Here is a 26,952-nt window from a genome sequence, read left to right on the forward strand (position 1 = left end):
GAGAGTTATTACTACTTTAAAACATCTTTTCTGCTTAACTGAACCTTTATTTCATAGAGAAACATTTGGTATTTGTACGTGTTGATGTATGCCCAATAAAAATGAAGAACTGCAATCAATGCTCTTCCAAACATGCTTTTTCCTGTCTCAGCTACTGATAACTGTTGGTGGATAATTCACTGGATTGAGAAAGAATTCTGATTTTTTTTTTCTCTGCGATGTGCCTGAATCTGGTCCAAGCTGATAATCACCACAGTGCTTATTCAATGCGAAGGTGAAGCCAGTTACCAGTGCCTGTATGATTACTCAGCCCTTGCCCAATCTTCCATTTGGGGGGGAGAAGAAGTTGGAAAATCAAGACAAAATACTTAAATCTTCAATGTTTTTGACACCTGTGCTGAAAATTACAGAGAGTCTGGGAACTGAATGGGACAGGAGGGACCTGTCATCCACAGAGCATCTCTCTGCAAGACTGAGAAAGCATTTAGGGAGGAAAAGTAGTGGAAGCTCCATTTTTGGTGTCTGTTGGTGCCTACTTCTGGAAATAAGCAGTATGGTATTACTGATGTCAGATGTGTTTTTCCTCCAGTCTTAAATGTAAATTACTTCCAAAGAATACAAAGAATCTATATAATGATGTGTCATTAGTTTGATGTACTCATACTTCATTATATAGATGTTTCTTTGAGGATCTGGACTTTGCTTCCTGTACCTCGTGTTACAAGATGCAGCACTGTGCTGAACAAGACTCTTTAGGATTGAGCTGAAGTAAAACACGGAATGATTTTTTTTTCTAATTTAATGAACTGTAGTTCTTGTCTTCTATGGGTTTGCTAGACAGCAAAGGTATTTTGATTGAAATGCACTTTAAGGTCTGCTCAGGTATTTTGTATCTGAAAGGCACAAAAAAAAGTGCACCAAGTAGATACCTGTGGTTATTACAGAATGTTCAAGCCACTTGATATCATACATCAAAAGATGAAAGGGGAGTTAGATTTTGGTTTCCTCTAGGTATGGTAAAAGACTTACTCTTTATGAAAACCACTAGGGAGACATTTTGAGTTAGTTGAAGCAGTCTGAGTTTGAGCCTAAGATTTTGCATCAATACATTCCTCCAATCTCTTTCAAATGTTTGCCAAGAAATGACTGTGCTACACAGTAAACATTTGTCTCAGAAATTCAAGATTGCACGTCCAGTAGAAAACTATAGCATAAGGAGGCTGCTGCAGGCCAATGTATTATTAGGATAATAACGTGCTTTTGGACAGTAAATGCACTGCCTGTTTTGTTGCCCTCACATGTGTCTAGATCCAGTAATGAGTCATTTGTTTGATACGTCCAAAGAACCAGTCAATACACAGGTTGTTTTAGCCTGTTATTCCTACTATAAATATTATATATTATATATATTTTATTCCTTATTATTATTATTGAGCCTTTTATTCTTTAAATACATTTCTGAAGTTCTCTGCCACCACTTGCTAACAGGCTCTCTGTTGCACGCCGTGGGATGGTCTTTGACCATTTCACAGAATTGTATGCAGTGAACTGTGTTAAAGGCGGACAGGGTGGCAGCACTGGCACAATGTAGGGCTGGGGATGTACCAGGGTCTTGTGCAACAGGCAGAAGACATTGCAGCTTTCTTCATGGTGCTGCAGTGTATTTTGAATAAAGGTGAAAGTAACTTGTTCAGGGCTGTATTCTGTCAGGAAACCAATGAAGTCACTAACTGATATAATGTTGCCTCCTGCCTTCCCACAAGGAAATCTTCATTTAATTACTTTTGGTTTTTTTACTTTCATTTTATGAGCTTAATTTGCTAGTTAGTACATTAATTCTGCCATGATGTTCAGGGACATGTCCATCCAGTCCTCCTTAGTCCCACAAGTTTTAATTCTCTGTGGATTTTCTTTTCCAGTTATAGTTTATTTTGCTGTTCTTTGTATCATCACAAACAATCCTCGAAGACCAAGCATACTGGTCTCAGTGCAGCAGCTTAGTTGTTTGACCTGATATTGCTATGGTTTAATGTCTTGTAACTGCTGTAGAAGTCCTTAGTTGCTGGTCAGGTTCTACTCTTTCTAAAAAGTAGAAACAAGTAGTTGGGAAATACAAAGGTGAAAAAAAAAATCTTATAAATAAAAACTCAAAAGGGAACTGAGTGATTATAGCATCTGCATATGAGCCACACAAAAACCTGATAATCAAAACTAAGAGGACAAAGGAACATAATGTGTTAGCGTTGGTCAGGTAGGTACCCTTTTTAACCAGTGAAGGAAGCAAATTAGTAAAATAAACAACAGAATGGCTGCTACCTTATTGTTTGAGGAGGAACAGAATAGGACAATGACAGTCCCATCAATGAAGTCTTGTAAGAACAATTTAAAACACCAATTCCCATGTTCTTCTTTCCCCAACAAGCACAACGTTGGTGCATTTACGTAGCTTTCCTTCAGCGCTGCCACCATGAAGACAGACATAAATTCAATAACAATGTGAAACAATAAGTTCTTAAAAGAAGAGTTAAAAACCCCACAAACCTTCAGGGAGAGGATAGGTTGGTATTGAATCTGGTCTTCCCATAAGGCTGCAATAGATCTCAGGCATTTGAGAGAGTCAGCCCCCTTTTATTCCATAACAAAACCATGGAAACTTTACCTGACCAAAGAACCTAGATTTTCCTTGCTGCTTTTAAAGTTACGCTGCATCCTCACTGCAAGTGAGGTGTTTGTTTTTCCTGAAACACCTTGGCACGTTGTAAAATCTTCATGGGAAACAGCACAGGTGGTTACTTCCTCAGCAGAGCTTGCTGAGATGAACTGCAGGGCAGAATAAAGTTCTGACCTTGCAATTCTAACAAGGTGAAAGCTACTTTGTGCTTTTCCCACTAGTATTTCACCACTGGTTTTTCCAGTAGACTCGCAGGCTGATCACCTGGGGAAAGAAAAACTGCGCAGAACAGCCACTGAGAATTTAGCCGTAGGTGAATGACGACTGTTGGTTCATCAAGTAAAACTAGTCTTTCCAGAGGCTTTTACATTGCAGAGATGATGCTGCCTCTCACAGGATTGCAACAGATGGGTGTGCAGGCCAGAGAGAAGGTGGAGTAGCGCAACTTCTTTTGCTTGCTGCCTGGGTCTGATTCATGAGTGCCACGACCCAGGAAACTTTTTTTTTTGTCACGCAGACCTGGCCCTCTGCTACGCTCCTGTAAGTGTTTGTTCTGTCCAGCGGTGCTTGTTTTAACCATTCATTTACTAAATGTAATGCCTTGGTTTGACCACCTTACATGAGAAGACAGCTACACTATGATGCAAATATTGAAAAATATGATCTAAAACTCTATAAAGATCCACTGTTTGAATGCCTTTCAGTCTTTCTTCTTGGGGTTTGGTGTCAGACATAAGCAGTATGCTACCCATTAGAAATACCTCGCTAAGAAAAGCCATATTCTTGACAGAAATCACACTTCCCCATACGCTGGGTTGCAGAAGTCCCCTCCCTCCCCACCCTGTACGTCCGGCGTTATGGTCTGCTCTGGTCCAGGCGCTGCAGCGCTCTGTGCAACCCAGCTGCTCTCACCCACTCCCATGCTGCCACTGGTGATGTTGCTGAACTTCCTCCAGCATGCATTAGTAGCAATACTAATGTATAAGTGACTATTTTCAGAGCTGTTTCAGAGAGGTTGAGTAAAGCATGGTAATTAGTTACTTAATGTGTCTCTTTACCTTCCCTTCATCTTTGCTATGCAAATAGCAAGGGGGAAATTCTAGCCCAGTGAAGCGAAATGGCGAAGCCCTGAGCGCTCTCACCCATGCGTGCCACGTGACATTTGAAGGACAGGAACAGGAGACTGACATTTTGCAAAGAAAAGGCAAAACACACTGAAATATTTAGCATTTTAAGTGGCACTAATTGGGACATGAAAGCTCTGCAGCAGCTGTGAGTGCAGCAAGAGCAGCAGGACATCCTCCTCTCCCCCATCCCTTCCTACCTGGGCAAGAGGCAAGGAAGGAAGTACTGTGGGAAGCCGGAGAGAACTTGGGAGGCCCATAGTGACTAGCCTGAGACACAGGGAAGAGGCAAAGGAGAAGATGCTGAGCAGACTGAGGGACCACTGGCTTTCATGGTTCTGAGGGGAGCAGGCTGGGCGTGAAGAGTACTGGGGAGTGCCTTCCTGTGAGTTACTGTTTGCTTCTCGGGCAGTGCTCCACAGGGAAGCGGAGCAATGGGTTATTGAGCTTATTCTGCTGTGGTGGGAAAAGGAGTGGAGCAAGGATGCGTTATGCTGTTAATTCATGTGCTTAATATGAAGGATATCCAGTGTTACGGTTCTTTTAAAGTCTGTTGGTAGTCTCACTTTAAGCTGATATTGCTGTCAAATGCTAGTTTTTGTCCATGAGGCAGCGCTGAGAAACCTTCCTGACAGCTTCTGGAAGGGTATGACTGTCTTCATCTCCCCCCAGAGCATCTGCTGCATGGGAAACCTTCCACTTTCCTGCTACGTTGCCTCCATTTTCTTTTGGAAGAAAGTGAAACTGTTTAAAGCGTATTAATGGCTGCCTCAAGACTGAATTTTGTGACAGGCTCCATACTAGGCTACGGCTCATTTTGAAAAGTCTGTGTTGTTCCCCCTCACAGAGATCTTGGCACAGAGCCTCAACAAGAGAACTGGGACGGTTCTGGAGTGTATTCACACAACTGTTCTGTCCTTCTTATGCAGTCCTTCTACTGCCATACTTTTATCTCTCCTGTCTCCAGCTTTGATGTATTTGAGCTGTGTTTTTCAGTGCTTTCTGACTATTGTGAATAGCAAAGATGGTAGTTACTTTCGGGGGGGGGGGAGTAATGGAATGCAATAAGAAGCTGTAGGACTCACTTTGGCTTTCCCAGAAAAGTTTTTAAGATGGAAAAGCTAGAGTTGTAAGATGACTGCTTACCTCCCACTGCTGTTCTCATGGAGGCAAATGCCAAACCGGAGTGTTTGGTGTGCTGCTTTTTTGTGAAGTGTTTTGTGTGGTTGGGTTTTGTTTTGGTTTTTTTTCTGAAGGGAGATGGCAACTATCAATAACAGAATTCCACAAAAAATGTAAGATGCCTGCTGAATTCCACCCTCTTTGAGAATTAAACTTACCTACTGCCAAACGTAGCTGGGATTTGGCTTTTATTTGCTGTGTCTTAGTTCTTGCATATTTGAGGTGAGCCAGACGAAAATGGAACTAGCAAGGCTTAACACGTTAATTGCCAATCTTATTAAGTTACAAGGTGTGAAATTTTCAAAAGTATCTAAAGTAGGTTAGGTACAGAAAAATTGGCCCATCTCTGCTGTGCTTGAACATAACAATGTCTGTTTTCCATCACTATCTAAGTAAAAGGTTTTCTGAGACTTACAGGCTTCCGCTGATACCCAAGATAGGATAGGCAGGACATAAATAAGTTTAATTTAGCCTCTGTAAGTCATGTGAAATTCCATCATGACCATGAATCTGCAGTGTTTGAGGTGACTCTGTACGGGGATTCTGCAAAGACTGAGAACACTGTTGGAAAGACGAAGCTAGGCCAGGGGGTATAGGGTATGTGAGAGCTTTCAAACCACATTCAGTTCCTATCACAATGCTGTAAAATTCTCTAAATTACTGTTGAAGTGACTTATGTAGCCCAGGCTTTAAGTTAGAAATGCATTTGGTGTAATTTCAACTCTTAACTTTATATCCAGATAGAAACTATTTCCAAATAGTTCATTGGTGTCACTTCCTTACTTTGGCCATATTCGTCACTTTTGCTGGTTCTCCGGACAAACATTTAAGTGTTAAAGAACCCACAGAGCCTCAAAGTATTTTGAGCTCTCTCATCTTTGTCTAACAGATCAGTTAGTCACAAATAAGACTTCTAGACTCACGCAATAATATGCAAAACTCAAACTGGTTTAGCTATCCATTTCACTCCTGAAGTTTAAGCAAGGTAATTAGCAGCTCTGATACAAGAATACTCACAGGAAAAAAAAGAAATCTTCCCACTTTTTGTATTCAAATTACGTATTTTAAATTTTGTAACTTGTTTGCAGTAGCTCTTCAATAACCAAGTCAGGTGGTTAGCTATGGATAAACTTGTAAGCCTTCGTCAAAACACAAGGCAAACCTCAGCCGTGTCTCGGCTCAAGCTTGTACATCTCACGGCAAGGCCCAGTCTGTGTTATCCCCATTTTCTCCAGCACCAGTTGTATACTGGCTTTAGAGAGCACATCGAGAGTGCGTCTGGTCTTCAGCAGTAACACCTGGAAGCTACCAACACATCAGCAGGTACCAGGTAAAGGCCAAAAACCGATTTGCTTGCAGGATCCCTCAGGAAAACAGTGGTCTTGCTTCTCTTTTTTTGAAAGCCAGTGATTTTGCATTGGGTAAAGGTAAAATTAAGAAAAAAGTAATGTTTCTTAAGTACAAGCATCGGGACAGCTCTAACCTCTTCTGTGCAGCGAAATCAGCCTCTTTTAGTGGGTTTTTTTATTCATTTTGCATTTGGGACCTGTATTTTAAAATCTTTCCTCAAACGACAGATGGCTAGCATGATGACGTGTTGTGAAACCGTTTTAGGTTCCAAGGTTGTAGAGGGCATTTTTTTCTTTTCTGAGCTCCTCACTACTCTTAGAAATTAGCAAACTACACCTGTATGGTGTTCTTGTTTCACGCGCTTAAGTTTGCTATACCACAAGCATTTTACAAGATGCTGCTTGCAGGATGTAGAACAGTGGATTTGGTGATGGTTTGGTGCCCGCACGTGTCTCCTGCCTGACACAGCCTCCGCGGAGCACTTTTTCGCCCCACGCAGAGCGTATCGTTGCCTTAGAGTCTCAAAGGTGCGCACACAGACAGTGTACGTGGGTGGATGTAACCGCTCTGTGGAGGCCGGCGCGTGTGAAAGCCGCTGCTCGCAGCCTGCACCGTGTTCGTTTCACGGGGCTTCTCCGCGGAGCATGTGTCCTCCCGGGAGCGGATGCCGAGCCCGGGCACGGTGCAGCCACTGTGAGTACGACCCCGGCGCCGCTAGGAGTGCGAGGGGTCCCTTCCCCCGGGGCAGCCCGCCCGCTGCTGCCCGCCCCAACAAACTTTTAACGGAGTTACCGCGGGGCGGCTCCGGCCCTCGCCGCCTTCCCGAACTCCTCAGGCGGGTCCGGACCCCGGCCCCGGCCCGCCACGGCTCCTCCCTGCCGCCGGGGGCTGCCCCCAGCGACCCCGGGACCCGCTCCTCCGGCCGCGGCCTGCTCGGGCGCCGGGGCCGGGCGCCACCGCCGGGGCCGGGCCGGGCCGCCCGCCGCGGGGCCCCGCCGCCCCCGCCTTCGGAAAAGCAGCGGCGGCACCGGCCCCCCTCCACCCCCCGCCCCGGGGGGCGCGGGCCCGAGCGGAGGCCGCGGCAGGTGGCGGTGGGTCCCGCGAGCCGCGCCGTCCCCGCCGCCCCTGAGCGGCTGAGCGCCCGCCGGCCCACCGCAGCGCCGGGCCGTGCGAGGCCCCGTGCCCGAGGGGCGGCCCCAGCTCGCCCCCCGCCCGGGCCTGCCCGCGAACTACAGCTCCCAGCAGGCACCGCGCGGGGCGGGTGAGCGTCGCGGGACGGGCGCATGCGCGACGGCGGCGGCACGGCCGGTTGAGTAAGGCGGGGCGCGATTGGCTGCGGGCGGTGGCCGGGCGTGGGACGCGCAGTGACGGAAGGAGCGGGGCAAATGGCGGAGAGATGGTCCCGGGCCCCGTCCCGAGAGCAGCGATAATCCCGGCGCGGAGGAAGCGGCGCCGGAGGAGGCGGCGCCGGGGGCCCTAACGCCCGCGCCACCCCGGGAGGGGGTCGCCGGCCGCCGGGGGAGGGGCGGAGGCGTCCCGTCGGCGAGCGCCTGTCGCAGGCGGCGGATCGGCGGCCGGAGCCCGCGGCCGGAGCCACATCCGCGGCGCCGCCCGCAGCGCGCCGGGACCCGCCGCCCGCCCGGCCCTGCCGACACGACCCGCGCCGAGGTGGGTGCTGGGGCCGGGGGGCAGCGGCCGCCCAGCGCCCGAGGCCTGGGCGGGCCTTCGGGCCCCGGCGGGGGCAGGAGCCGCCAGCCGCTGCCCCCGGCGCCGTCCCGCTTCCGGCGGGGTGGGGGGTGGGCAGCCGCCTCCGCCCCCGGCCCGCCGGGAAGTTTTCGGTGCGGGAGCCGCGGGACTTTGCTCGGGGGTGAAGTGCGGACCGGGGGGGGGTGGGTGGGGGTTGCGGCCTGCGAGGGCGTCGGACTCCGCCGCTCGCTGCCCCGCGGCCCGGGGACTTGTGTAATGGGGGCTGGGGTTCCTGCGGGGCGGGGGGAGGGGGCGGGCGGGAAGGGAAATGACATCAGGAGTCGACGGGCGTGCACCGCGGGGTGACCCGGTTCCGCTAGCACCCCCCCCCCCCGCCGCAGGGGGAGGGAGGAAAAAAGAAACTGTCACCGTGGGATTTCATCAGCTGCCTCTGCCGCCCTGCCTTAGCCTGTTTTCCTTCCCCGCGGTTATGTAAGAGGAGCGGCCAGCCGGGGGGGCCGGTGGGCTGCCCGGGGGATCGCCGGGGCTCTGGTGTCCGGCCGCCCGGCGGAGCTCGCCCGGCCGGACGCCCGAGAATTTCGTGTCGGGTTTTTTGCCGGTGTTTACAGTGCTTGCGCTGTTCCGAAGGTTGCAGCGCGGGGCAGGGGAGAGAGGCAGAGAGCAAAACAGGGTGAAAATGGCCAAGTTTTGTGTTTCACACTGAGTGAAAAGCGAGGGAGAATTGTCAGTAAAGGGCAAAAATCCGGTTCTGTTGATGTGCTCATGTGAGGAGGCACATCTGTATTTCCTTACCTTTAATATCGGTCTAAGAGATGAGTTTATAGCATAGTGTATTTATGTTTTACTGATACTCATCTTTTAACCTGCTTACATCATACTGAATATTTCAGTTTTGACACTTTGATTCGAACTCCTTATGAGACAATCTAAATTTTTAAACTTACAAATAGGAAAATGTAGATAGAGGAGCTCCGCTTTCTGAAAATGAAGTCGTCTTGACTACAGAAATCTACCCTTTAAAACTGCAAGCCACAAGTCATAGTTTAAATCTACCGTTATTTTAGCAGACGCTGGAAACGTAGTGTTATTGGAGTCAGGGTTTTGGGAGAGGAAAATGTGCTGGTGGTGAGTGAAGGCGTTGTATTTTTTTTCTGTAAGAGTTGTCTAGAAACTGAGATGTTAATAAATATTTCACCTTAGTTTCCATAGCTCTAAAAACTGGCCTTTCTGGTATAAAATATTTTGATTACTCTTATAAGTATTTTCAAGCATCAGCAGACTAAAACTAGCAAGTTGGAGTTGTTTTGCTCTTTTTCTAAAGTATGTTGGGAAGTTTTAGTTTCATTCTTGGATGGAAGATAGGAAATCAGAGCTACTTGCAGGGGAGCAAAGAAAAGGTATGCCCACGATGTGTTTGGAGCAGCACAGAACAGGCCAATGACACTGTGGGGAAAAAGAGGATGGAGATGGAGTTAGGAGCAACCAGAAGCAGTGGGCAGAATGGTGTTTCACAGCAGAATTCTGGCCAGTAGATAAGCACATGCCTTTACCATCCATCTGCTGTCTGATGGGGAGAAGAGTGTTTCCTAACATGGTTGTTCCTGTATCTCCTCTGCATTGCAAGACCATCTGTCTGGTAAACTTCTAAAGTTCAAATTTGATACTTTTAGTTCACTTAGAATTTGCTCAGACCTAGATGACCCAGTGAATTGCTCGGCTCATATGATAAGTGAGGGTTGGCCTGGTCTGATAAAGGGAGACTGTTACTAGTGAGACAGTCTTGCTAGAGCAAAGTGATGGGATGACATTTCTGTAAACCAGTCTGGTGGTTTTGGCAGAAGCTGGTCTAGCACTTCAGGTTGAAAAACTGGGAGTGTCGAGACAAAAACTAAAATATGGAAGAAAGACTATACCACATATGCAGGGGGATGATAATAAAAATGGTTGTCTCAAACAACTAGGCCGTGTGATAAGTTTATTAATGATTATTTTAAGTGCTATTTTTCATATACTGTATATGAAGGCAGTTGTCACTTAAAAAGTCGGATTTCTTGAATTCTGTAGCTTTAGTAAATGCCCACCTTTTTTTTAACAGACTGTTCTCCAGTATGGAGAGTAATTGCAGAGGGAAAGATGGACTTGATTAGATTCAGACTGACTATAAAGAATTCCAATTTCCTATTTGTGTTTGGGCCAAAAAAAAAAAAAGAAGAGAGAAATGCTGGCTTACAAAACAGATATGATCGTTCTAGTTTTATGTTGCCAGTTGTACAGTAGTTGAAGTGTTTGCTTTGAGGAAAAAGAAACAAAGTGGTCTGTCTTCCTTCTAGAGTTCAACAAAAGTAGGAGCAGAACACATGCAGGGAACTGTTTAAATGTGTTCCTGTTTAATCTGTTTGCATTTAAACTTTATTCTTCTGAGAGAGCAAACTGTGAATCAGGCTACAGTTGTAACAGCCTGTAAACAGTTGTGATTTGTACTGGTCTGCATAAGGTGTCCTCCATGTTCTTAGAAGCGGATTGAGAAGTGTCTCTCTGTTCCTGTCCCTTGATCAGTCAGATTTACTCATGGGGATGGTCTTGACCATGACTGTGCAGATGGCATAAACCCCATCGTATGACCAAATAATGTGCTTGCCAAGTAAGTGAGTACATGAGAAGAACATAGGGTGAAGTTGTAATCGTTATTTGTGATTAATTAGTATTTCAAGTATCTATAGCAACTTGAAGAGCTCTGGCATTTTGTTCTATTTAACTACAAAGAGTCTTTTCAAAGCCGTACTGTGTTGTTGGACTCTAGCAGAGCGCCGCGTGTTCAGATGTGGTGAAAATATTGTTTAGTCTTCTGCTGATGTTTCATGAAAGCAGTGCCATCTATACTTGAAAATATAAAATTAGTGCAAAGCAATACCAAAAATAATGTATTTGTAGTACATTTTTCTTAAGGATCCCTTGGGCTATTGTTTTATAAATGTGCAAGTAACTGAATTTCGAGTGAAGTTGGTAGATAATGTTACTTATTGCAGAAACTTTTGACATAATGACATTCACATGTAAAGAAAGAAGCAGGTGATGTGTCTTGTTCGTGTGAAATGTATATACCTGGTGCTCGTAGGCCCAATAAAGGGTGGAATTACAGTCGTTTGTACTAGAAAGTTGGTGAATTTATGTTTCTTCTTTCTTTTCCAACAGAGAATATGAAACAGGAGCCAAAATGACATCCCGATTTGGAAAGACCTACAGCCGGAAAGGGGGAAACGGCAGTTCCAAGTTCGACGAGGTATTTTCCAACAAACGGACCACCCTTAGTACAAAATGGGGAGAAACCACCTTCATGGCCAAATTAGGACAGAAGAGGCCCAGTGTCAAACCAGATATTTCCGAAGTTCCTAAAAAACCCAAAGTTGAAGATGAGGTAACAGAGGATCCATTTGGATTTGACAGTGATGAAGAATCTCTTCCTGTGTCTTCGAAGAATGTGGCACAGGCTAAAAGCTCCTCGCAGCTGGAACCCGGTGAAGCTGCTCAGTCTGAGGACTTCGCTCCTCTACTCGAAGCAAACAGCAGAATTAATCAGCCAGACAGTGGAGAAAACGTTGCATCCAGCAAGTGCATATCTCTTGACAATACTGTTCCTCTTTTAAAAGAAAAGAGCACAAGCAAAACCGTGGAAGATGGAGAAAACAAAGGCAGCAGTGCTAAACTTGTAACTGCAGGTGCGTTTACTCAGCTGTCCAGAGAGTTCTGTTATTCTCCGATTTTTACTAATCTATGTTTAGACTTTGTGTTTTCAGGGGTTGGTTAAATGTTCTAATAAAACTGTGGGACGATAATTCTTAATGGTAAGAAATTGTGGAGGATATGCTGTTTACGTGAAAACACCAGGAAGCGTTCTGCATCTTACACATTGGTCTGAGATCCTTGGCGCTCTAATTCTCATGTCTGCAAACTGAGATACAGTGCTTTGGAGTCAATAGAATACGTTAGTCCACCTTGAATAGAATGGAATAATAATCTTCCTGTTCTAAAATTTGTTCTGAGCTCAGTGCATTTGTGGTTTTTTTAGCATGTAGTGTTTTGAAGAGTGAGGAGTTGGTAATCACAGAATGCTTTATTCTTAAGTTGCTGACTTTAGTTTAGTGCAGGTACATGGTTACTGCCATGCAGGTGCAGATACAGCTTACAGCCTGCCTTAATTATTTGGATGGAAAAAGTAGTTTTCTGAACTTCAGTCACACAAAGGTATTTGGCACGTTTTTACCAATGTGTATGTAAAAAGCTTCAGACCTGTGAAGCAGAATTTTGTCAGACTTCTTCTAGGGGCTGTTTTTGGGCTCTGAAGTGTTTTTAAGATATCATAATACTTTTGAGAGGGAATTCACAAACCCCATGGAGCTGAACATTGCTGTGATTTTGTTCAAGTCATTCGTAGCCAAGATCAGATGTTATTATATCTAATTAGAAATTTTCATCTAATGGGCTGGTTAAACCACAGCTTCTAAAATTAAACAGAAGATCACATTAGATGAACCTTGATGGAGATGACACTTACTGACTTGCTCTGGGTTATCATAATCAACTTTAATGAGAAGAATTTAGTAACTTTGAATACTCAGATATAGCTAGCTTAACCCTAGCATCAGAAATTTGAGTGGACTTGTTCAGTTGTAATACAGTAAATAAGAAGATACTGAATAGTGGAAGGTATGCATAGCTCAGCTGTTTGCAAGATAGTTTTATTAGTGATAGAATACAAGAAAAAACAAGAAATTTTGGGTTGAACTATAGCTTGACAGGCACATTGGTGGGACGTGTAGTTGTCTTTTGATCTTGCTTGTATTTTTGCTGCTGAAATATTTCTCATTTTCTTATGCTTTTCTGCAGTTTATGTATCTGTAAGTATGATCCACCTTCCATTTGGAAATACCATTTATGTTTTGCTAAGTTTGACTGTAGTTTTCATAAGAGATTGAATAGATTCATCCCCCAATATTTACAAGGAGAAGCAATAGTAATGAGTTTCCTTGGTTGTTAATGAGAGATTGTAACAGAGCAGGTTTTACAGTCAAATGGTTTCCACGTAGAAAAGCTTTGTTAGAGCAGTATTTTTCAGGTTGGAAAAGAAAATGAGAGCTGTGGGTAGAAAGTGTGATAGAGTTCTGAAAATTCATAGTGCGTGGAAGACCAAGAGGAACAGACTTCAGCAGTGTCATTGGTGCTTCCTGGTTCCAGTATTGTGGAAAGTAATAAAATACAGTATTTAGGGCAGAAAAACTTTTTAATTTGATGCTTATTTAAATTCTAGAACTCCTTGTTAGACAATACTATGTACACCGTAAATATATACAGCTTTAAAAGGAAGGAAGCTGATGAGTCTTGATGGAGAAGTCCGTGGGTGGCTGTTGAGTGTGGTGGTGGTCTGGGTGGAGAGGGGGAGGTTACTTAAACCACAGTTTACTGAAGGAGTTCAGTTCTTGCATGCTTTCCTGAAGTATTTGTTACTGACTGCAACTCAGAAGCAGTGAAGGACAAGGTGGATCTTGATCTGATGATACTGATCTTTCAGAGTCTATTACATTCCGTTTGCATCCAGTCAAATGTAGATAAAAGCCCATTTCATAACTTTCTTCAGAAATTAATTTCAACTGAGAAGGAATCTTTGCAAAAACATCCTAGAAGGTCCTTTAAATAAGGGTAAGGAAACCAAGGCTGTAGTTTTGATATAGTGTTTATTTTGGACAGTGAGTGTAGATGAAACTTGGACAGTTTAAGCAGCTATTATGCTTCTGTGTAGACTGATCCAAAATAAATAAAAATTGTCTCTGCGTACGTCACTCAGAACACTGAGCAGTTGGAGATAGTGGTATAGTTAGCCAGTGTAAATGTAGGGACTTTAAAGGCTTCTTTGTTATATTGACCATTAAGTAAAGTTTGATGGTATGAGGCTGTCTTTAAAAACTGCAGAGAGTTAATTTTATTGATGTGGAGGTATGGGGGAGGAGGGAACTTGAGGGAGAAAAACCAAATAACAATAAAAAGGTTGTTTCTTGTTGTGTGGTCTCCTGAGGTATAGAGTATCTACTTCTACTGCTTACACATCCCTCCCATAACCATTTTCCACTTCCTAGTGACGCTTGAACTCCACCACGTTCAACCAGATTTGTTCCAAAGGCTTACAGATCCTTGAGACAGCAAACTCTGCTATTCCTGAAGAGGAAAGAAAGGGAAGAAATAAAAAAAAAAAAAAAAAAAAAAAAAAAAAAAAAAGGCAAGCACATAGAACAATATTCCCCGTGTGAGAGACACTGCAATGTGAGCTCAACCTTAACCCACATACAACGGTGTATCTCTGGGTATAGGCAACTAGGCTATACTGGTACTGGAAAGAGCTTGTTCAGTGCAATTTGCTAGTCCCTGGCCTGATACTGACTAGACAGTCCATGGATTAAGGTCTCAAGACTTCCTGATAGCATGTGACATCGTTGTGTCTTAACCCACGTGAAATAAGGGTAAGAATTAGAATAAGGTGTAAACTGTAACTTAACGTGGCTGTGGGCAAGCTGAGAGCCACAGTTTAGCCTGCTAATTCTGCTCCGGATGTATTAGCCTGCCTCAATGTCTGTTTCTTTGGACATTAAAATGAAGATGATGCAATGTCAGTTAATTTTAACTAATGTTTGATATTAAAAAGCCTTCTACTTTTTTGGTTGTTTTAATAGTTGTGCAACTGTGTAACGCAGTTGAGGATCTGTACCTTTTATTTAAAATGGTATGACTTACTGGTCTCTTTTTGGTTTGTTTTTTTTAATAGCCTGCAGCAAGTGCTTGTAACAATCCCATTTTAAAGGCTTTGAGAAGCTCTTAATGTGGAAAGCTTCTCATAATCTTACCCTAATGTTCCTTGATCAAGACTTAATACTGTCAGAAGAATGTTTGTGAGTAATACTGTACGTAACAGGTAATTTACGGATAGCAGGAGTTCAGGTAAATTAGAAATAGCCAAAGAGTATTCAGTATTCATAGTTACTATTAGGTCACTTGTGTTAAGGTAGGAGGACTTGCTAGCTAGAAAGTAAGTCATGTCATTGGAAAAATGTTTATGCTGGTATTTCATATCAAGCAAAAATGCAACAACTTAGTAGTTAGAAGGTGAGCTTTTTTGGGAGAGAGTGTTACAGTAGGATAAGGTGAAAACCCGCTTCACAATACTTACTTGGATTTCTGAAACACCTTGGTGGGTTTTTGTTTATTTGTTTTTTAAACTAAGCTTGTTCTGTGAGGCATAAACTCAAATAGTATTTCACACTAAATTGACCTGCACACAAGCTTTAATAAAAAAACACCGCCTTGAAGAGCAGATTGTGAGATGCTAGTTTTAAAAAATTTTCCAATAACTTTGTTCTTAGAATATTTATGTTAGCTTATGTGTTGAAATTAACATAGCACGATTTTTCGGATGAAAATTAAAGTCAAAGCTTGATGAGTTTTAAAAGGTGATATGGCATCTGGTGGTTATATTAGCATATGAATATGTTTCGAATTAGATAGTTACTTTCCCTACTTTGGCTGTTTCAGTGGAGGGAGATACTGCTTCTGGCGTTCTTGTGGATGGGTCTGGGTTTTGACCCTGGCTGCTGTGGTCGCCTGCTGTTTTTTGCTTGTGTGCCGCGGTGCTGAGCTCTGTAGCTCGAGTCTGTGGAGGGTCTAGTCCAAGATGGTGGTGCTGTTCGTCAGGGAAGGCGCTGGAGTCAAGAGATGTCTCAGGTGGTTGGATGATGTCTCTCGTCTTTGCACAACTCATTCCTGTTTGTGGACTGTGAAATAAAGTTATTTATGTTAATTCTAAGTTAAAAAATTGGGTATTTGGTAATGCTTTTAACAGAGAAGTATTTTAATTGGCGTGGAGTAAGTCTGATTTGTTTTAAAGCCTATGAGATTGTTTCTTGAAAGTGTGTTTTGCTTGCTGTTGAGAGATAGACAATAGAATGGCGTAAAATGTCTTTCCAGAATACAGAGCAGTGTAGGAATAGTGTTCCTTTCTGCTGTCTTGTGATGCCAAGTACAGATTTTGTGCTTGTTGTCTCAGCGATGCCCTTTGAGGCTTTTTAAGATTAGAAGGACAAATTATTGCATGTAAAATATTTGTGATATTTGCTTTTTTTCTTGGCTAACATTTAGAGTACTTAGGAAAATAGCTGTTCTTCCTCTTGTCATTTGTTACGATGTGCTGGTATTCATGCAAGTCTTTGTTCTGGAGGCAGTTTTGCTCTTGGTGCTGTAAGGAGACATTTGCCTGTTGTCTGCTATTCAGTTCCTTTGTGTTTCTAGTGATACCCGTAGCATGGCATCACTAGGTAGTTCTTAATGCCCTCATTTTTCACCTGGGGCTCGTGCACATATCGGTTGCAAATCAAAATGGCAAATGCAATCCTTCTTAATAACCTGCGCTTGCGCGGTGCGGGAGTGAAGGGATACAACTGTGCTTAACTACTTCATGGCCCAATATGCAGAATCTAGTTGCGTTTAGTTGCTGGAAAAGTGGACTAGGTGGATAGAGTAACTTGCAGAAAATGGTTGCCCTGACACAGTTCAAGTCATCGGGTCTGTTCCTGACAGGCTGTCCTGATAGCACTGTGGTGAATGTGTCTGCAGAGCCTCTGCATCCCGATTACGTGGGTGGGGGAGCCCTGTCTTTGGAGTTGGGTTTCAACTTCTCAAATGCAAGTTTGTTACGCAATTACATTTGACAACAAGATTTGCCAGGCTCTTCCTTTCGAGTTTTTTAACGGCGACATGGACATTTAAGATAATTCTTGTGTCTAAGTAATCTTATCTTTCTTCCCATGCAGAGTTGTTGAGTGGAATTTATTTACCTCTGGAGGAAGAATTTCAGGTTTTTTCTGCCCAAAAATGGAGCAGAAAGTTGAGGGAAACTGAATGAGGTCTGAGCATTTGGCTGTCTTAGGAGACAGCTGGCAGCAACCATGATTAAAAAGAACTGCAGCTGTGCTCTGGCTGGCTCGAAGCTTTAAGAAACTGATAGCAGGGAAGGGGAAAGGTCTGCCAGAAAATATGCATGCCCGTAGAATATCAGTGTTGTGAGGCTTGTGTAGATGACAGTAGTTATGCTGGGTGTATCGATAGCTGAGGTTTATCCACAAGTCCTCTCTTCTTCAATTGTTTTTGTTATGTTTCCCCCTTTATAAGATATCCCTTTTCCCCTTACACACAGAATTTTCTTGCCGTGTCAGTAGCCCAAGTTCAAACTAGTGTGATAATGGCTCTCAAATGGTTTTTTGCTTTAGTATTACTGTAATACTTCTTTGAAGATTTGGTGGTGGGTTTTTTTTTCTTGGATGTTTTTTGAAGGCCTGAAATGACTGCAATTCTGTTTGAATTTCAGTATTTATACTGGTTTGCTAAAATAGCAATATGGGAAAAAGACCCCAGTGTTTAGGAAGGAATCTTCTGATTTCTGCAGCGTATTTTTCCTAATGACAGGGAAGTGCATACTAAGTATGTCCGTGTACAGAGCACACAAAACTCTTTTCTCTTCAAGCTATAACTCCCCTTTCCCAAACCACAGGGGATTCTCAATACTACCTTCTTTGGGTTCCATACTTTTATAAAACCATTCTGTTTTTGTGGACTTGTACAATGAAAGTTAGTTTTGAAAACATCAAGCTTTTGGCTGCTTGTTAACTTCTTTCATGTTTAAAAAGTCGAAATAACTTTGCATTCAAAACAGTTGGTCAGTGCCTGTAAAAGAAGAAAAACTGTTAATGTGCTTTAAAAAACTGTCGATGTCCCTTAAGTGGGCTAAAGCATGCAGGAAAGCAGAAAACAGTTAGTGAGGAAGCCATTTCAGCTTCAAACTGCCCAGACCTTATTAGCTCTATGGAAAAGTGTTTTGCAAGTTCAAACTGAGCTCATATTTTCTTTCAAGAAACTGCCACTGTATTCAGTAAAGGATTTCAACATGTTTGACTAGTGCCTGAATTCAGACCGGCTTAGTCTAAGGATGCATTTGTTTTGATAGTTACTAGTGCTCCTATATTATAATATGCTTGAATACTTTTTTCATAAGGGCTCACATTACAACAGTTGGTGAAAACAATCTGTTTTGGCATGTGCCAGCCCCTAGTGTTGCCCGTGACAATTTGTCTTGTTCTGGTGGCAAGGGGGAAGTCGTTAGCTTCCTGGATCAGCTTTCGCCTGCCGCTCTGAGCAAAAGATGCCCCTCTGAGCTACCAGTGAGGAAGAATGGCTCTGTTTCACTGGACCTGCCATCAGAGGTGAACACATGACACAGCTAGTTCAGGCTCTGACAACTCTTAGATTACAGAGCGTAGCAGCTCTGCTGACCGTTGGATGTGATGTTGCACAATTTCTCGTCTTGAAGACCGTTCTGTTTTTAGATTTCTGACCAAGTACTCTTGCTTGCAGTGTTGCAGAGTTCTTCAAAACTTAATTCTTTGCTGGAAGACAAAAATGTTTTCTTTCTGTATGAAGGGGTTTTAGCATTGTTTGCTAAAACTGCAATTTGTCCTTTGTTCGAGAGAATTGTGGACTTTGCATGCAAGTTGGGTGTGGGCATTGATAACGTGCTGCATGGTATGTTGGGTTTTTACATAATATCTGTGTCTGTAGAGTCACATTATAATTTATATTGCTATGAATGTGGATAGATACAGATGTGAGGCAATGTTAAAAAAAAGTCACGTTTGTCTTGCAAGTGTGCACTCACCAGAAGAAAAACAGGCTTTAAATGAGGTTTGCAGAATGATGTAGAAGAGTTTAAGCAAGATTAGAAAGAAGAGTGAAGGAGGAATGATAGTTATTCCAGCTGGGAAAGACAAACTGTAAGACTATGGATGCAACTTGGGCAGAAATACTTACTTGGGAAAACAAAAAGGGTCGAAGTGCAAGGGAAGTTATAGGGCTTTATTTTAATAGAAATTGAGAGGCTGTGTAGTAGCTGATTAAAAGCAACCTAGGTTAATTTCTAGCTGTATTTTAGTTGGAGGAGGAAACGCCTTTAGTAATGAAGAAGTAAATTAGTAGTTTTGAGGTTTGGTGTTTTCCCCCCGAACGTTTGCTGGGAAGGCAGTTGTGCTGAAGATGGCAGTGTGCATGGTTTGGCCAGGTACATGTGTATAGATTGGTATGGAGGTGGTACTGAGATACGCAGTGATATCGGACACAAGGAAGGATCAGTGATCAGGCAGAATATCTAATGATTGCTAGCTGAAAAAGTTGAAGAAGGGGAGGGGAGGAGAAGGCAGCTAGATTGTTACTTCAGAAACCAACATCTTCCTGTACCCTTGAAAATTGTGTCTGAGACAAAGGCAAGTGATTAGCTCTGTGAATATCTTCTGCACAAGAGGGAGGGTGTATCATTTTTGCACCAGCGTAAGACAACCTTTCAGAATGCCTATTGGTAGCGTGTTTTCCCGGTGGAAAGAAGTCTGTGAGGAATTACTTGCTATGGCTTAAAGAGGGGTCCAAGGTGAGAAGCGATCATGCGGTGGTTAGGGTTCAGCCTTTCCCAGGGTGGAGCCGCAGCCTGGTAGGGTGTTGTGCTAACAGCAGCAGGACAGTCCGTGTTCTGAAAAATGTGGGGATCTGTTAGGTTTGTGGAATGAAAATAATGGTTTATTAGAGATGCTGAACACTGTTACCAGACTGAAAGGCTGCATCTAGGCGATTTGAGAGAAGACAAGGTGTCTTCTGTCTCACAAGGTATATGTTTAGGACAATAGCTATGCTAACTGAAATGAAGAGGTGTAATGTGATTGAGAACTTGTTTTGTACGTAGCCTTCATAAATAGTAAGTTTGAACTTTTCGTATAAATTGCTTTAGAATTTTGATATTCAGGGTGGTGAAAGGAAACAAGAATAGCAAACTATTCTTAAGGAGAACGGTTCTGTGATGGCAGTAATTGAATCTCATCACTTTAGGGTTTTCTGTGGAATTCTTCTGTGAAGGAAGATGCCACTTCAAACATCTCCAAAGAGGCAAACAATGTCTGTCCAACCTGCATGCAAACTTGGTGGAAACTCATTTTGCTTCAAAGAGTAAAGAACCAGAATTACTTGTGAATTTGTAATCATAGCTATGGATGTAGTGCTTCTATAATTTTTAGCTATTTTAGTGATTGTCAGCCATCAAACTGATCTTGAGAGTCTAATCTTCTGAGGCCCTTGTGCTTCTTAGCTTCTGTTTATGCCTGCTAACGGGTACTGCTTTTCACAATCTCATGGGCATCAATGGATAATGACGGATCTAAGTAAGCTTTGCCCATATCTTAGAATTGTGTATTTTATATCCATAAGCTTTTTTCTGTGTTTCCCAGCTGTTCAATCATAGACAGAAAATGGCTCAAAGGAGTTTAGTCTGTAACCTTTTCTCCTTACCAACCAAAACACTTCATTTCCAGTGTAGAATAGAAGAGAGAAAGTGTAGTGAAATTTGTTTTATTATTTGGACAAAGGCATCGTTTCTCTGCAGTTGCTGGTTTTCTGTCCAAACCGGAGAAGATGCTGTGTGTATATCTCGTTTGGGCTCTCTTCCCAGAAATGACGAATGGGATACAAGCACCTGGTAAAGATTCGTCTTCTGCTTTAGCTTGGTCAGCTTCAAGTTGTAAAGTGATGTAGCTTTATTTTTGGGAACATTGGTGGTGGTGTAACGGAGCCCTAATAAAAGTTTCCGAGTGAACATAAGGCAGAGCTGTAGCTCATAATCAGCTTAAACTGTTTCCTACATCCTGTGTCAGTGGTCCATTCATGAGCTGTAGCCTGCTCATGTACGTGCCCTTGGTAGCTGGAGGGATCTGAAGGCCCTGGATATGCTTTTTTTTCTTTGTCTTACTGCCTTCTTTTCCTTGATGTTTGGTTTTCTTGCTTTTCCATCTGTTCTGGTAGTCGGGTGTCTACTTGAAGAGACATAAAGAGGAGTATGAAATTGGCGTCATGCCACCTGCCTGACCTTTTAAAGATTTCATAGCTTCTGACTGGCTTTAATATTATCTAAACATTCACAATGAATTCTGTGAATTTGTGTGGCTAATACTAAAAGAAACCTAGTTTATGTTTGTAGATTTGTTTCCTGTGTGTAATAATTGAATCATGCTCCTTTCGATGTTAAAACGAAGGCTCCTGCAGCTAGCTACGCAGCAGTGAAGGAGCAGAAGGTCTCACGCTACAAAAGCTGTAGAAGGCAGTATCTCTTTTGTTTGTAGCGTGGAGGATGCTTTGGTTAGTATTCGTCAAGGATTACTAAAAATGAGAGAAAAGTAACCTGGAGTTCAGGTTAGTAGGGCTAACATTTAATACTGGCAACTCTTCCATGAGTAAATAGAAGACATAAGCATTTATTTTGTATATCTGGTAATATTTTGACATCTTAGCATCTTTTCTTAGCACACCAAGGCTAATATTGACTGTCCTTTTGTTTTCTTCAATTTCCCAGTAACATTTGTACTTGTTAACCAGTTTTGATCAAACTTTGAGTGGTAAGGAGAGGTTTCAAAGTCTCACAAAAAATGGAGGAGTGAAAAACGGAATTGAACTGATTGAGCTGTTCCCTTATGTCTCTCTGGTCTGCATGGCGGTAAGGAAAATGTGGCTATAACTCTGTCTCCAGTCCATTTGGAAAGGCAGCAGCAAGCTGGCTAGTCAGCACACGTCGCTGCGTGTGATCTGCGGTGTGTGCTGTCTCCTGCCCAGTCAAACAGGTTGGTGGTGAGGAGGCTGCGGGGGGTGGTGGTTGGGTTATGGGGCAACGAACTTTGCTCTGTGAGCCCCAGATCTGTTCAGGACAGAAATCTATGTCGAGAGACACTGTCCTCACAGCCTAAGACTGCTGTCTGCTCCACGTGACTTAAAAATAGCAAATAAGGTTCTGCAGCTCTATCACTGAATTGTTAACAAAAGCATATAGTGTTTGACTTTAGGCAATTAACGTTAGACCGTTAATGATGATTTTATTTTTATGGAGCTGAAAATGATGTTTTCAGACTTGGAGCCAACCAGCTGTCTTTTAAGTTAAATTGAAATGAAATTGAAATGGGGACTAGGCTGGAGGATATGTTTCTTGATGGTTGGTTTGGATTATGTGTTTGGTGTTGTTTGTTTGTTTGTTGTTGGTTGTTTTTTTTTTGTTTGTGTGTGGTTTTTTTTTTTTTTTTTTTTTTTACACAAGAAGAGTGGTTTGGTTTCCTAAAGGATTTTTTCCCCTTCGTCATGTTTAGGATTCCATCTTGGTATGTGCTGTACCCTAAGGATCAGGGTATGGAATTGTTAAGTCTTGCAGCTTCGGTAGTTGATGGAGAGAAATTATCTTTTCTCCAAACTGCAGTGTTTCCTCTTCAAGTAAGAAAGTTCTGTCAAACTTTTAATCTCCTGTGAGAAATGATAAGAATTGTTTTTATGGCTTCCTCTTTCTGCATTAGCTGGCTCACTGCCTTTAGGCCCTGCCTGGAGCAGGTTTTGACCAAGTTTGAGTTAGTGCAACAGTAAAGGCCATTACAGTGAACCTTGAGCCGGAATGAGGATGGTGCTTGTAATGTGTACCCAAATGCTAGAAGTGTAATGCTAGGTCATCAGTCATATCAGTATAGGTTCATTATTGTAAATACTCTGGTATGTCATCAGTGATGATATGAGAAAATACCAATTTGAGCTGCCTAAAAAATTCTCTGAGGAATCTGTGAAGGTGCCCAGACAAGAAGACAAGTAGCTCTAGTTTGGCGAAGCAGAGCATCTCTGGCAAGAGGTAGAACAAGTCCTGCAAAAACACCTCAGGCTCTTGGGACCACTTGTGCAACCTCTTAAGCTCCTGTACCCTCACAGACATTTCCTTTCTCCTCCCTTCTCCCCGGGTACCTTCAGGTAGTTTCTGGTATTCTTTACCTGGATCTCCTTTCAAAATGACAAGTAGGAAGACTTTGTGTTAATTACTCACTGGACTGTTTCTCACAGTAGGTGTCTTTGCCGGGCCCCTCTGGATGCTGCTGGCCTGTTGCAGCTGTAGGTAACGCAGCTGGTTTTTGCCCATTGGTTTTGGTCTCTTGGTGCTCGTTTCTAGGTCCTGGGGTCATGCTCACTTGTTTCACGGAGAGCTACCTTGTACTTACAGATGGGGTTGGTCAGTGGCTGTCACAGCCCTCTGTTGCTTGTACCAGTAACTTCCCCGTATGTGTGCTGGTCATTACCAGAGCTGAGAAAGTTCCACAGCACTCCAGCCAGTGGGGTACAGGCAAAAGTCAGGGTTAGAATTACTCATATTTTTGCATTTTGAAAACCTTTATGGGTTTGTCTCTGTGTTTCTTTGCCATTTTGTATACAATATAAAGTGACTGGAATCACTTAGCCAATTGTGGAGATAAATTGCTGTATATTGTCTTTCTTGGTTCTTCTAACAATTTCTTTTTCATCATCAGTCCAGAAATGAAGTTTTTTGAGCCAGGCTAATAGAGATGTTCCTTAGAGTCTCCTCGTTACATTAGCTGTCTGTGCTAGAAAGCGGCTTGAATTAGCACCAGAGGTTCTGCTCAGCTGGTCTAATGTGACTTTTGCTCTGGCAAAACTACTGGCCTTCGCTATTTTTGTGCTTTAAGACAATCTATAGCTAAAGCTAGAAGGTAAGAAGCGTATTGGAAGTTGCCTTTCTGTCTTCAATTAGTAACTTACCTTGGTTTCTTTGTAACATTCTGTTTAAAACATTTTATGGATGGCATACAATGTTTTTTTTTTTAAAAAAAGGGTGATTCTTCTCATTCTGGCAGTTTCTGAAAGCCCTGCAATTTTTTTTAGACCTTTCACCATCTCAACAAGTCTGTAATTATATGATATTTTTTACTGTTACAGTGATTTAAATTAAGTGTTTTGTGGGCAGGGACATATTCTTCCTTTTCTCATACAGTGCAGTGAAGAAATAGTAGTGCTTCTGAGGGCTATTTGGGAGCACATTTTCACGTAGACATTAGTTTCTTAAGAAGAAAAACCTTTTGAAGTAAGGGTGAGATGTGTTACGGGGTACTTTAGGAAAAAATAAGGTTGAAATCTGAGACATTGTAATGCCAGAATTATCAGAGGTGTCCAGCTGAAGGATGTAGGTGTCTTATCTCTGAAGAAAATTAATTTCTTTTTTTTTTTTAAAAAAAAGTCTTAAAAATTAAAATCTAGAATTGTGTTCTTCCTTTTGTACATGATCTTAAAATTGAAAAGGCAAGAGGTTGTCCCACTGTAGTTACTCGTAGCCAGGAGGCATGTTCTGTTCTGTTGGATATGTAGAATAGCATTTGTTCTATCTAATAAGTGAGCACTTATATTAAATATGTATTTTTAGAAAAGATGTAAACAGAATATTCTCTTTATATCCACCTAGTCTAAATGATGTAATAAGTCTAGACGTGCATTTGTTTAATGTTTGAAGGTTTAGTACTGAAAAAGCAAAGGTTTGTTATTGAAAAAGCAGTGGGATTTTTAGAACTCTGTTACATTCCCACTGTTTAAACATTTTCACATATCTAGAGGAGTATAAACTATTACTTCATATAAATTGAATATGTTGCAGTGTATGTACTTGAATCTTTGTCTCTAATGGGCATCTTACAGAGGCTACTTGGGACAATAATTGTCATAATCACTTAAATATGGTTTTACAAAGTTTGGTCCTGTGCATCTGTGTGTGTGAAAACATCTCAATGCATTTGGTGGGAAGAAGTTTTTTTTTTAATTCATCAGCAATACTCGGAACATCCCCATCTTGCTAGTGATGAAAACTAGAGCGTAAAATAAAGCAAGAGGTGTGTATAAATGTGTGGGTGTTTGTCAGTTAACGTTTAGTTTAGACCTGCCAGTCATTTAGATTGGTCCTCTCATGAGATTTAAACAGAAAACAAACCATGATTACTACAGGAGGTTGTTATGGTTCTTAGGAATATTGTGCTAGTACCTGGAAAAAAAAAAAAGAGAGACTCTGGTGAATTACATAGTTATATGCTATTGCTGGTCTGAAATTACTTGGGAGACTTATTCTGGTATTTGAGTCCCAAAAGAGCCTAATTGCAATTAAAATTGGGAGCAGAAATTGCATGCCTCTTTTGAACTACAGAATAATAATTCAAAACTATTTCATTTTCCTCATTTTCTCTGTACTTTCTGTATATGTAAATAAAATTGTATGTTTTGTGTTTCCTACAGTCATGCTAGCCTCTGCTGTAATAGTTACTACAGATAACCTTGATTTTAAAAATTACAGTGTTTATTGGAATTGTGGATATTGTACACATTTAGGCAATTAGCAAGTGATTTGCAGTAATTGCTGGGACAGAACCTTCAGTCTGACAGCAGCTGACCTACTGATGAGATGAAAAAAGTGGCTTGACAAAGTCTTCTTTGAGGAAGTATTCCTCTGAATGTCACTGCTTAATTTTCCACTAATGCATTATGCTGATCCAGTTTTAAAGCCAAACTTTATACCTGGTGTACAGTAAATGGTTTACTCAGCTTTGCTTATTATTGGAGATGAAAGAACCTCCCTGCTGCAGTTACTCAGACTTCTGAAGTACTGGGTGGTTTCAAAATTTTGGTGCAAGATGGAGGAGGAAGTTAGCAGCCACTTACTTGCTGTTTAAGAGTAACTTTGAATGCTGTATTAAATTACTAGCTGAGAGTGAATAATGAGATGTAGCAATTTGTTGATACTAGTGGATTCTTCAGAGACAACTCAAAATTCTCAGTTGCTTATGCACGTACTTAAAATGATGTATAGCTTATGCAAAGGCAACAGAGGTTGAACTGTGGTACAGAAAGAGCTGCTGACTAAGGGTGTGTGTCTTTTAAGATCATTTCTTGGAAGTGTAGTAAACCAAACATCAGTAAAGCTGTTTGGCTGGGATAGAATGGATTTGTTATTTATTAGTCAGCTGAGCTGACTGGAAAAAGTGATTTTACTCACATTTACAGATGAAGAGAAACAAGGAATTCAAGGCTGGAAACTAATATGCAGGTGCATTGATGCCTTGAAGTACCTGTGCGCTTTCGGTAGTTCCCTTGGAGGTGGTGGCGACTGGCATTGAGGAATTAATAGCTAGCTCAGTTTCCTCGGTTTTGTACTTGGGACTGTTGGGAACGAGCACAAGGAGAAGAGCGGGCAGGTTGTGTAAGTGTGAAATTGGAGATGAGAGTAGGAGACACTCTGGGAAGAAAAAAATGTGACAACCTCAGTGCAGCAAGTACAGGAAAAATAGAAATGGAGAAAATAGATGTGAAGAAAGATTGTTCTTGCATGGTGTATCTCTCAACTGATGCTGCAGTTTGTCCAAATGAGGTTGCTGCAGCAGGAGAGTAGAAAATTTTGTTCCCTTCATAGGCCGCAGATGACTAGATGGGACTGTGTTGCTTGCTCAGAGTCCTACAAATATTAGGCTAATTTTAGCACATTCTAAAATATTATAGAACAATTTATAGAATAGTTTTTCAGTGTATGCAACTACATCATCAAAACTAATATTTTCATTAAGAGTGAATTTTGGTTATCTGTTTGGATTTATTGGTGGTGAAATGTCTAATGCATGTTAGAAAACCTTTTTTAAAAAAGCAGCCCTGCGGTTGATAGGAGTGTCACGAGGATCGTCTTTCTTACGAAGACCGAGTAGATGATGGCTTTGGCTCTTGGTTGCTGACAGAGCCACTTCCTGGCAAGGGACTGAAACAGTAAAGTGGTTTCAACTGCTAAAGACTGCTTCAGAACTGGTGAATGTATGGAAGAATTCAGGGAGTATGTTTGAGATGAAGTGATCTTAAGTGAAAGACTTAAATATGCCCTCCCTGAATATCTTTGCTTTTTGCATATTAAAAATCTGGAGTTTGAAGAGAACATGCGTGAAGGTTTATATTATAGGGTAG

General features: G+C 42.4%; 1 protein-coding gene across 5 annotated transcripts in view; it reads left to right on the forward strand.

Annotated features, from left to right (window-relative positions):
* The window catches only part of WAPL (WAPL cohesin release factor), a 163,030-nt gene that overhangs the window by 81,118 nt on the left and 54,960 nt on the right, over positions 1-26,952 (forward strand). For 2 of the 5 annotated variants that reach the window (XM_075423026.1, XM_075423029.1), the window contains exons 1-2: positions 6,896-7,020; positions 11,227-11,750. In XM_075423026.1, the coding sequence (XP_075279141.1) occupies positions 6,992-7,020; positions 11,227-11,750 (553 nt within the window). In that variant the 5' untranslated portion in view covers positions 6,896-6,991. Of the gene's footprint in view, positions 1-6,895; positions 7,021-7,885; positions 7,996-8,876; positions 9,671-11,226; positions 11,751-26,952 lie in introns of those variants that run through there. The other 3 variants (XM_075423030.1, XM_075423028.1, XM_075423027.1) reach the window with 3 other exon arrangements.

This window comes from Opisthocomus hoazin, chromosome 6 (genome assembly GCF_030867145.1).
Source record: "Opisthocomus hoazin isolate bOpiHoa1 chromosome 6, bOpiHoa1.hap1, whole genome shotgun sequence".
NCBI classification, from domain to species: domain Eukaryota; kingdom Metazoa; phylum Chordata; class Aves; order Opisthocomiformes; family Opisthocomidae; genus Opisthocomus; species Opisthocomus hoazin.